The 11,986-nt window shown below is 31.8% G+C and overlaps 1 protein-coding gene across 3 annotated transcripts in view; it reads left to right on the top strand.

Annotated features, from left to right (window-relative positions):
- Positions 1-217: 217 nt before the first annotated feature.
- LOC134692692 (adhesion G protein-coupled receptor F5-like) overlaps positions 218-11,986 on the top strand; it is a 70,003-nt gene continuing 58,234 nt past the window's right edge. Inside the window, exons 1-2 of one of the 3 annotated variants that reach the window (XM_063553180.1) lie at positions 218-550; positions 11,490-11,526. In XM_063553180.1, coding sequence (XP_063409250.1) covers positions 488-550; positions 11,490-11,526 — 100 coding nt within the window. In that variant the 5' untranslated portion in view covers positions 218-487. The remainder of the gene's footprint in view (positions 551-11,489; positions 11,527-11,986) is intronic. The other 2 variants (XM_063553172.1, XM_063553190.1) reach the window with 2 other exon arrangements.

The following is an 11,986-nucleotide window of genomic DNA, read 5'->3' as shown; positions in this document are numbered from 1 at the left end:
AATATTTTTATCATAATTAATAATGCTTAAATAACCCTGCACTGATAAAAATGGTTTAATAGGTACATCTTATATCAAAAAAGAAAACAGACAGAATTTCAGCGTTTTATTTACCTACTATAGTATTATGCATTCACTGCAACACAATAAGTTGCTTGCTAATAATTTTAAATTGTCATTAGTCATTTCAAACATCCCTAGGCGACATGTTGAAAAAATTGCGGTTTGTTATATGTATTTCTAAGTAATTTGTAAATATAAAACAGTAGTTATTACCAAAAAGGATTGTCGTTCGCCCTCGTTAAACAAAATTCAGAATATTCTGTGGATCCTCATATGCAGACGAGGAAGATACTTACAATTAAAGACGTATATAAATGAAGACTGGATGACTCTCGATCATCACTTCCCGACAGGAAATCTCATCTTAAAACGGGGAAACAAAACATATTCACCAATTTGTACATCTGAATCCTACGTCTGAATCATGGAGAAGTTTTACAGATTTTTGTGTCTTGGATTATTTCTGTATTGTTTGACACCTGTTGTGGTAAGTTTCTTATTATACAAATTAACAACGAGAGCGCTATCTTAACTAAGCTGTATTTGGCGACATTTTTAGGAATTTTTAGTCCTCAATGCTCTTCAACTTCGTAATTTATTTGGCATTTTTAACATTTTTTTTCTCGCGTCTATGATGAGTCTTTCGTAGACAAAACGTGCGTCTGTCGTTAATATAAATTTTCAATCCTGGTATCTATGATGATAAAATTGAGAATGGAAATGGGGAATGTGTCAAAGAGACAACAACCCCACCAAATAAAAAAACAACAGCAGAAGGTCACCAACAGGTCTTCAATGTAGCGAGAAATTCCCGCACCCGGAGGCGTCCTTCAGCTGGCCCCTAAACAAATATATACTAGTTCCGTGATCATGAACGCCATACTAATTTCCAAATTGTACACAAGAAACTAAAATTAAAATAATACAAGACTAACAAAAGCCAGAGGCTCCTGACTTGGGACAGGCGCAAAAATGCGGCGGGGTTAAACATGTTTGTGAGATCTCAACCCTCCCCCTATACATCTAACAAATGTAGAAAAGTAAATGCATAACAATACGCACATTAAAATTCAGTTCAAGAGAAGTCCGAGTCTGATGTCAGAAGATGTAACCAAAGAAAATAAACAAAATGACAATAATACATAAATAACAACAGACTACTAGCAGTTAACTGACATGCCAGCTCCAGACTTCAATTAAACTGACTGAAAGATTATGATTTCATCATATGAACATCAGGCACAATCCTTCCCGTTAGGGGTTTAGTATCATACCATCATAACATAAATGAGAAGAACATAACCCGTGTCATGCCAACAACTGTTTTTAGAATAAATGTGTTTAGTTCCGATGCAAAGACCTTATCAGTGACTCAATATTAACGCCAAAATATGCAATCTTTAATGACTTGAGTTTATCTAGATAGTCAAAGGGGACAAGAACTTGCACACCTTTATGTTAACATACGGCATTCGGCTATCAGTCAATATAAAAATGTAGTAAGCTATTACAGGCCATGCAGTTGTGGATCCAAACTTTTTATAAAGGGGGAGGTCGCTGACTGATGTAAAAGGGGATGGGCTTCCGTCATGCTTTATTGATAATCGAATTGAATACTTTTCAAGCTGTATCATATTTAGAAAAATATAATTTATATATGATAATGCATGGCGTGTATTGGTACTCTTTTACCTTAGACAAACCCAATTGTGTTACACATTTCAACCTTTGATAAAGCGATGACAAATGTACACATTCACGATGACAAGAGTTTAATTCAGACACTGTTGACTATCCGATGAATTATAACACTAGTTTATATGTAATTATCCCATAATTGAGCTTTGCACCAGGTTTCATTAGATATATATGTTATGTCATATCGTAAGGATCAGGGCGGATATTGAAAAATATGTTACAATCTATAAATAACGTCAATTTCTGTACTCATATGTACTCTGAGCATATGTACCTCTTTATAGTTTTCTCTAAGTTTATAATGGGTATTCTGTGAAAAATTCAACAAACTATAAACATTTTTATTCGTACGAATTTTTTGCATTAAAGTTTTTCTAATTTTCATTGTTGATACATAATATTATCGTGATCATCATTATTAAACACACTAACTCTGTCAAATACCGCAGACTAATATTAAACAAAGTTTAAATTTAACCAAATATGTGTTCCTCAAATTTAGTGTCAACAATATATTACCCTTAATTTAAATAAAATACGTCTTATGCATCATACAATCGTCATAAACACTTGCTATTCAGAAACGGACGATTAGTGCTTGTATTTGTATGTCTTCAGTTAAGTTGCATATGCTATTCAAGAATTATCCAATAAATACTACTGGGTCTATTGTAAATGTCAACTGGGTTTTATTATAATTTTAACGAAAATATTTTTGAAAATATAATTATATGCAATACTATGGACGCATTATTATTCGTTGAATACTAATTGAGCGGATTTCGGGGGTACATGGGACCATGAATTTAGATATTCAACAAGTTTCAATTTTTTTAAAGAAGTATTTGCAGACTTTGCAAAAACCACAGAATTGAATATCTGCGAACATGCGATCTTTCCTCAAATCACGAAAATTGATGGGAAAGAAAATTAACGAACTCACAGTACCTATATTGTTTCTGTATGGTAAGGGCATTACACATTAGAGATTTGACGGTGACGTTTTTTACAAAGTGAATTGATATATAATTTTCAGTTAATAAAAACAAAAGGAACTTCACAAAATACTGGGGATGACCTCCAGGCTAGATACCAGACCCTGCTTTATGAGTGACACCCGACATGTGACGAGCACAATATATGTGTATATGTTTATAAATGCAATAACGGATTGGTGATCCAATCTAAATCTTATTTAATCCTCATCTGAATGAGTGCTAGCATATCTTAGTTAACTTGCAATCAAGTATTATATAGAAAGTATATAGACTGCTATCAACCTAGATCATGTCCTTGATATTGAAACAGATGAATGTAAAATAACAAAAATATCGCAGTTCAAGAAAAATTCAAAACGGAAAGTCCCTCATCAAATGGCAAAATCAAAAGCTCATTTTTATCTTAAAATGCCCTGTACCAAGTCAGGGAAATATCCATTGTTATATTATTGTTCGTTTCTGTGTGTGTTACATTTTAATGGTGTGTTTCTGTTGTGTCGTAGTTCTCTTATATTTGATGCGTTTCCTCAGTTTTAGTCTGTAACTCGGATTAGTTTTTTTCTCTATCGATGTATGAATTTCTAACAGCAGTAAACTACTGTTGCTTATATCAAACACAGTAAACGAATGGTAACAACTGCCAACAACTTCAAGATAGAATATCTGTCAAACGTTGTGATGTTAACCTTCCAGTAGTCAAGTTCCATGTCTTGAAAATGTATTCATAGTAGGAGATTATAACTTTGTCGATCAGGTATTGTTCTTGTTTAATTATTCACCTTGATTTGTCATTTCCAAGATGTGCGAGATTTCCATCGGTATACTTCCATCACCTAAATCTAATCCGGAGACATCAACCTTTTGTGATGTAAATTGTCTACCCTTAAAACTTGACCGAGTATGACATTTTGAACTTGAAACCCATTCTCATTGAAAATCGTGAACAAGATTATTACTTGTTTAAACAATTCAACAGAGACTTATAAACATAAAAGCAATACTAAAAATACTTAAACTAAGGAAAGAACTACTACAACCCTTTGAAACAAAACTAGGAGATCCCACGTTTCACATTTTTGTACCAATTCGGTCATGAGTCTGAGTTATAGATGTCAAATTTTAGGAAAAGATGACAAAATTTTTGTTACGACGATTGAAACATGTATGTCGTAATCTTTGAAACAGACATAACATAACGGTCACCAGCTCGTATTTGAGTCAATAAACCATTTTTTCCCGCTGAGATGACTTAACTTCATCACTTGGAACACACTAATTTGTAGTTTCCTTATAAACAACAATTTCCTTTAATGCTAACTATGCAATATCGTATGAACTAGGACATACACTCTATATATATGCAGGGCAGCTGAAATTTTGCTACAAATGAATCAATTGTGAAGCTGAAATGAAATTTGTTCTCAACCGACTCTCATTGTCAATTTATAGATGTTATTCAAGATATAAGGCATAATTCTGTTTTTCTCCCAGCATGACCCTGTAGTTGTTCAAATGAATCCTTCTGGGAGTAGACTAAAATTACAAATATTAAAATATTAGTCCTTTCCCTCATAGTGTATGCGTTAACCTCATCGTAACGAATAAAAGCAAAAAGTATGATTTCTTTAGTATAATAATTTCACTCTAAAAAAGTTGTTGCCTAATTATTTTTCACACTTTAACGAGTGCATTTGATAGACGTTTATATAAGCAAATATGATATAGTCTGTATGCATTATATTTGAATAGCCATTCATTAAAGCTGTATAAAAAATATTCCAACTGTAACATTGAAATGCGAGTATATAATTAGAATGGATAAAAATGGTTTTCTTCAATTTTCATGCAACAAAAACTAATCATATGTATGTGAATACAACATAATTTTGAAGTGTTATTTTTGTATGTATTTATCATCTGAACCTTTATTTAGTAACTCCCAATATACTACAATAATGTCGATTTGGCAGCTGTGCTCATTATGCTTTCCAAATTAATTGTTACCCCTTAACATGTATTCGGTCAAATCAAAAGTTGTTAGTTATAACTAGTCAGACATTTTATCTGATTCTATTTTAAAGATTCTGTTCTCATTATACTCCTGTAAAATATTTCAATAAGGAATGAGTTGAGACATAGTATAACCTCCTCCATATACTAGTATCTTTGAATATTGGAAATGTATTTTCCCAATCAAGAATGAAAACCAATTAAATAAGAATCTATACACAAAATTGAGTTCTTGTTGATAACGGGTGCGTTACTAATGCCTCTATTTTGGAATAATTAAGTCACGCGTCAAAAAAAATCATTATACGTCACCATTACTCCAATATTCCTCTTTTCTTCCATTTAAAGTTCTAACAAATTTTACTGTAAACAAATTTACAAAACAGATTTAAAGTTCAGTGAACCATCTGAAATTGAAAAAAAATAATAAAAGAGTTGTGCATCATTATTGAAAAGTTCTTGGTCATTTGGCCAAAATCACTTATCACTGGGAATAGAATACATACCTTAAACTCTTATATAATAATCTAGTTGAAATAAAACAAATAAATATAGTTGCAGAAATGTTCAGGTTAAATTAGGGTTTTCAATAATGAAATTCTGTTTATTATTTATAATGCTAACTTAAATTAACCTACATTATTGAATGAAATCAGACTAATATGCCACTGAGTTTACACGTAAGCTAGTTCCTGGTTGCATTTCCTTTCACACATTTTATATTTTGGTCCTTGAAAAACTAATCCTATATAATTTATAGAATACAGTTGTAAGTAGTACAGGTTAAAAATTGTCATTGGTACACTTTTGAGGTCACCATTTTCTATAAAACTGAATAATGAAATAACTTTTCAATTATGCAATACATGACATATTGACTCTGGTCAATTATGATCTGAAATATATCTACATAAGAAAATGTCTGTACAAAGACAGAAATATGACAGTAGCAATTCATTCGTTTTAATGTGTTTCAGCTTTTGAATTTAGTTCGGCACTTTTATTATTTCACCTTTGAAGGAGATTCCATTTAATACTTATTCATTTGGTAGTAATTATCTGTAAATCAAAACAAGTGGCAATCAACCTGTTATTGTATCAGTCAGTACTTTTTTTTTATTTTACTTTATCACTGTGACTTTGAGATGAAGAACAGCACTGAAAGGGATGTTGATTTGCTTTTTGTTGGATATTGTTTAATATACTGATTTTGTGTCATGGATGAATACCCCTTTATATCCTCTGTTTTATTTTAAAGGAATCAACTTTAATATCAAAACACAGGTTCTACTTAATTTTTTTCAAATCCCTCCTTAAACAGAAAATGAAATACTTTCGTAATTCTTATCAACTTCTTAAATTTTATGTATTACCTTTTCACATTTACACAGTAAAATCTTTTTGATTTATAACGGATATGCACACAAGCAATATCTAAAATTAATAAGCAGCTTGGTCTCCTTTTCTTTGAATTAAGGCAAATTAATTTTGTAACTTGTTAAAAGTTGGCAATAGATGATTGAAATGTGTATAAACTTTTATATAAACACATTATACATTTTTGTATAATCGTTCAATTCGAAATTCTGCAATTTTCAAATCCGGAACAATTCCGTATGTTTAGCATTGGTAGATGATCAAAAAGTCAACTGTTGATACAAAAAAAATGCATTCACACTGTTATAAAGAATATTATTAAACACGTATTTTAGACTGCAAATGATGTACAGTTAAACAGGTCAAATATCTATGTATAGGGTTTTGACATGGCTTGGTACTTATTCACTCTGACATTGTGGTATTGTGCTATGGTCATTTAGTATCATTGGCCTTCCGTTTTGATCATGTGCTTTGTCTATATATCATTATGTTTTTCTTTGTAAACATATTTGATATTTTATATTGATTAAGATTGTAACAAAATGTAAACTGCTGTTTCCCCTATTTTTGAAATTTTACATTTCATGTCTGTTTGTTTTGTACAATATACTTAAATTTTTATGGAACTGTCATACCAGTGAGAGGTTAGCTAAAAACAGATTTTACCCACCATTTTCTACAGTAGGACATGCCTGTTCCAAGTCAGGAATAAGACTCGTTTGATGTGTTTGGAATTTTGATTTGTAAAATGACATTATATACGGGACTTTCCTTTGAGTTCGGTAGTATTGTTATCATATTCTACTTTGTATGTTGTAAAATTGTTAACATAAGCTTAGCAATTCAGACAGCTATAAACCCGGTTTAATCAAACATTATTTTACCAAAGATAAGGCATTTATCAAGTCAGTTATATAACATTTTTTCCATTCGTTTATTGTTTGCCATTTAATAAGGGACTTTCCGATTTGAATTTTCTTTCGAGTTTGGTATTTTGATCATTTTACTTTAACAGTGAAGTTTTTTGTGCATGAACAACTGAAATTATGTCTGAAACGTTTGTAATAGAAGCCTTGTTCCCTTCCCCATTTTCAATTTAGAAAGTCAAAATATTGCAGGATTGGAAGTGCTTAAATGTCATTTAGTTTGCACAACGTTATTCTTCATACCGTTGATAACGTATTTTTTATGATCCAGCACAATAAATGTCAGTATTATGATTAGCAGTTCTGCAAATCGTTTACATAACACCATATTATGTTATGAATTTGAATTTTACGGAGTCTATTCGAGATTTTTTTTTTTTATGAATTCTTCTGACAGTGTGTATTGTGGAAAGTTAAAATTAGTTTAAACAATTTATGTAAGTTTTGGTATTATTAGTTTTACCTAATTATCCCTCATAATTAAAGAAATTTATTCAAAATACACCCAGTTCTGTACACGGCTGGTAATCTACACACGCAGAACATTTGGTTCTGCAATAAAAACAAAGTGATACATGTATCATTTACTGTTGTACATGGAGTTGAAATCCTACAAAATCAGTTGCCGCACGAGATTTTGCCTAAAAAAGTGACATTTGGATTTTGAAATGGTTCTAATTACAGACTATAAAGTTCAAATTTACTTTTTTTTCGGTCAATGGGTATGAATGTCGATTTGGGCGGCGTGTACGCTGTCCGGTGTTGATCGACATCTTAATAAATCTAAAAACCTCATATTTTCATTATGTCATGCGTTAGGGGATCTGTTCTGATTGAGGACATCGTGAATGCGTGAGGGGACGTGAAATCATAATATTATTTCCAAACTATGAGTCTTTGAAAGTTGGCTAAATCTGGTCAGATTGTTCATGAAAAAACACATTTGTGTGCATAACCAAATTAATGAAACAGAATTTTGAAATACATTGTGGAAAGATATGTTTTAACCCTGTATGCTTACATTGCCTTTGTAAATTTTAAAATTGTTTGTATGCACATTGAACGATAAAATTTATGTGACGTATAATTTTTTTCTGACGTCAGACACTCAAATCAATCCATGTGTTCGTAGACAGTAGATGTTTTTGTGTCCTGTTAAATTGTTCGTTTTAAAATTGTTTTACGATTATGTCTGATGTACCCATATTTTGACTATTCTATTAAGTGTGACTGTTTATTTAACGCATCATGTAAATGTAGCGGAATTTGATGAGACTGTTATTAAAGTGAGAGGGTTAGCGCTATAGAACCAGGTTTAATCCACCATTTTCTACATTTGAAAATGCCTGTATCAAGTCAGGAATATGACAGTTCTTGTCCATTCGGTTTGATGTGTTTTGTTATTTGATTTTGCCATGTGATTTTGGACTTTCCAAATTGATTTTCCTCTGAGTTCATTTTTTTTGTGATTTTTCTTGTTACGAACAAGAAAAGGAAAAAGTATGTGAATGATTTGTTTCTAGCTACAAAAGTTGAAAAATTTCAAAACCTATCAGCCCAGTATGGTTTTTTTTACGAAAAGAGTTAACTCCCCTTATATTGTGTATTTTAAAACAAAATGGATTGCTAAAACACAAATTTTTATATTTGTTTGAATAGTTTGATTAATACAATACATCACAAAGTTTTCTGTATATGAATAAACAGTCTAACCAATAAATTGCAAATATGTCTCCAATAAAGGCAACAGTAGTAAACCGCTGTTCGAAATTCATAAATAGATTGAGAAAAAACAGTTCGGACTACAAACTAAAACTGAGGAAAACACATCAAATATAAGAGGAAAACTACGACACAACAGAAACACAAGTTAACATTAAACTTTAACACACACACTTGGCACAGGACATTTTAAGAAAAAATGGTGGGATGAACCCGCGGTTTTGTGGCATGCCAAACCTCCCGCTTCTACGGGTCGGCAATGGTAAAATTATATATCATTTAAAGACAAGATTTCATGACCGGACTACCATACAAATAAATGAGAGAACATATAGGACAGAGAAACACGCCAATTATAGCTAATAAAAAGTACCAGGTTAAAATAAACTTATACGTCAGAAGCGTATTTCGTCCACACAGGGCTTACCAGTGACGCTCAGATGAAAAAAATTCGGGAGCCAAGACAAGTACATTTAGGAACAAAACTTCCAAAAATGTGTGCCTAATACGGCTAGGGTTTCTGCCTGGAATAAGAACATCTTTGTTATTTCCAATAATTCATAATTTTGCAACCAGTGAAGTTTTATGAAATGACTATATAATAGATGATAAAATCGAAGTGGTGACTAACTACACAATAAAAACAACCTAAACCAGCACATAAAAATTAACAGCAGAGTTAGCCATACCATCAACGCACAAAGTGACGTCACATGAATTTCTTACACAATATTCCAAAAATATGATGGACAAAATACAGAATTAGATTTGCAATACTGATATAACAATGAAAATTACAACATTAATTGATATCAAATTGTGGTAGTAAACTGTATTCGTTCTTATGTTGTACTGTTATACCACTGTCCCAGGTTAGGGGGAGGGTTGGGATCCCGCTAACATGTTTAACCTCGCCACATTATTTATGTATGTGCCTGTCCCAAGTCAGGAGCCTGTAAATTCATTGGTTGTCGTTTGTTTATGTGTTACATATTTGTTTTTTGTTCATTTTTTTTTACATAAATAAGGCCGTTACTTTTCTCGTTTGAATTGTTTTACATTGTCTTATCGGGGCCTTTTATAGCTGACTATGCGGTATGAGCTTTGCTCATTGTTGAAGGCCGTACGATGACCAATAGTTGTTAATGTCTGTGTCATTTCGGTCTTTTGAGGATAGTTGTCTCATTGGCAATCAAACCACATCTTCTTTTTAATATACCGATTATTTGCCAAAATCCACGAATTAAGAGACATATTTGAAATTTAATTGGAAGACTTCTATTCATAAAATAAATTGGTGTTTTATTGTTATTTCAAAATTCTATCTCATAATTTTTATTTATGCACACAAAGGAGTAGGTCCAGTAAGACCCCTTTTTGGCCCTACAATATAGCAGTTTTACAAAATAGTTAGAATGTACAGTTATAGTTATTTATTGGATAGAAGAATGCTTCTGCTACATAAATATGGGCTGTTTTTGACAATACAATGCACATATATCGGGTAGTAGCACCATTAAGTCATGCTAAATTACTGAAATCTCCACAATTCTAGCATTTTAGTTAAATTTTTTGCGGCCACTTTCATTTTTCACAAAAAACATCTGAAAAGTGACACTTTTCGGCATATTTGGTAGTTTTTCATGTTTGAGCTTGAATCGGATCGTTTCTTATGACTAAATCAGTTAAAATCTTTCACATAAACTAATTGAATCAAATGAAATAGACACTTAAGTGTTTAAAAAGTAGTCAAAATCTTTAAAAAGATGAACCTGGAATTTAAGGCCAAAATCGGTCCTTACCGGACCCACTCCTTTGTTTTTTCATAAACAATCTAACCATATCAAAGCAACTTTCAACGACTGATATCTTTTATATAAAGATATAATTCCAAGTCCCCTCACGCATTCACGATGTCCTCAATCAGAACCAATCCCCTCACGCATGACATAATGAAAATATGAGGTTTTTAGATTTATTAAGATGTCTATCAACACTGGACAGCGTCCACGCCGCCCAAAACGACATTCATACCCATTAACCGAATAAAAAGTAAATTTGAACTCGTAGGTCTGTTAATAGAACCATTTCAAAATCTAAATGTCACTTTTTTAGGCAAAATTTCGTGCGGCAACTGATTTTGTAGGAGTTCAACTCCACGTACAACAGCAAATGATACATGTATCTCTTCGTTAAAGTATTCACCACAGCATAGCATTCTCCGATTTTCAATATTTTGATCAGTCGAATAAGAAAATTGCGATTTAGAAATGTCTTTACCCTTTGAAGCGGTGACAATTGCTCCACTCAAGCACAACCGGAAAATCCTCTCACGGTTTTTATTGCAGAACCAAATGTTCTGCGTGTGTAGATTACCAGCCGTGTGTAATAAACCTTTGGATAATACATATACTAATAACTAATATCCCATAGTTTTACCCATGATATATGTTTCTTTAGAAAAAAGTCCAGTAATATCTGTTGATAACTTCGTACTTTATTTGGTCTTTTCACTTGTTTTATTCAAGTGTCTTGCGTACAGAATTATAAACCTAGTATATAGGAAGGTTTTCTTTGTCGAATCAGAACTACTTATTATTATTTGGCGGGAAAAAAATGAAATAGCATTAAAAAAAAATATACTATTAACAAAAGAAAGGTTTATTGAAGTTTATGTATTTTCTATTTACAGAGCTCTATCGGAAAAGACAAAGATAAAGAATCCGAGGGTAAGTGTTATAGAAGTAGTTATATAAGTGGTTCCCATAAAACTTTACAATACTTAATAGTTGGGTGTCACTGGTATCAAGCATGAATGTATTCTTTATCTATTCGTATTAAGTGTTTTGGTTCTGTATTGTAACTTAATCATTTTACTGCGCCTTTATTTTGGCACAAATACCCTATACGAGCTAATATTACTTATACGTTCAGAATATATGATTATGACTAAGCAGTGGTGATAAACTGCACAAATATCGAGAATTTCAAGAATAGGAGGTATATATTTCTGTAAACATGTCTCAATCAACGACCATCGGTAAGTTTTTCAAACCGAAGAATAAAAGGTTATGAATTAATTCCCACATTTTAGGTTTCCTTTTATACTAAATTTTGTCCTGGTATCTATGATGAGTTTATTCAAACATATTACAACAACTTTTCTTGGCAATAAAAGTTGGGCTTCAA

The sequence above is a fragment of the Mytilus trossulus genome, chromosome 1, assembly GCF_036588685.1.
Source record: "Mytilus trossulus isolate FHL-02 chromosome 1, PNRI_Mtr1.1.1.hap1, whole genome shotgun sequence".
NCBI lineage: Eukaryota > Metazoa > Mollusca > Bivalvia > Mytilida > Mytilidae > Mytilus > Mytilus trossulus.
This window is presented reverse-complemented; position numbering and strand designations above follow the sequence as displayed.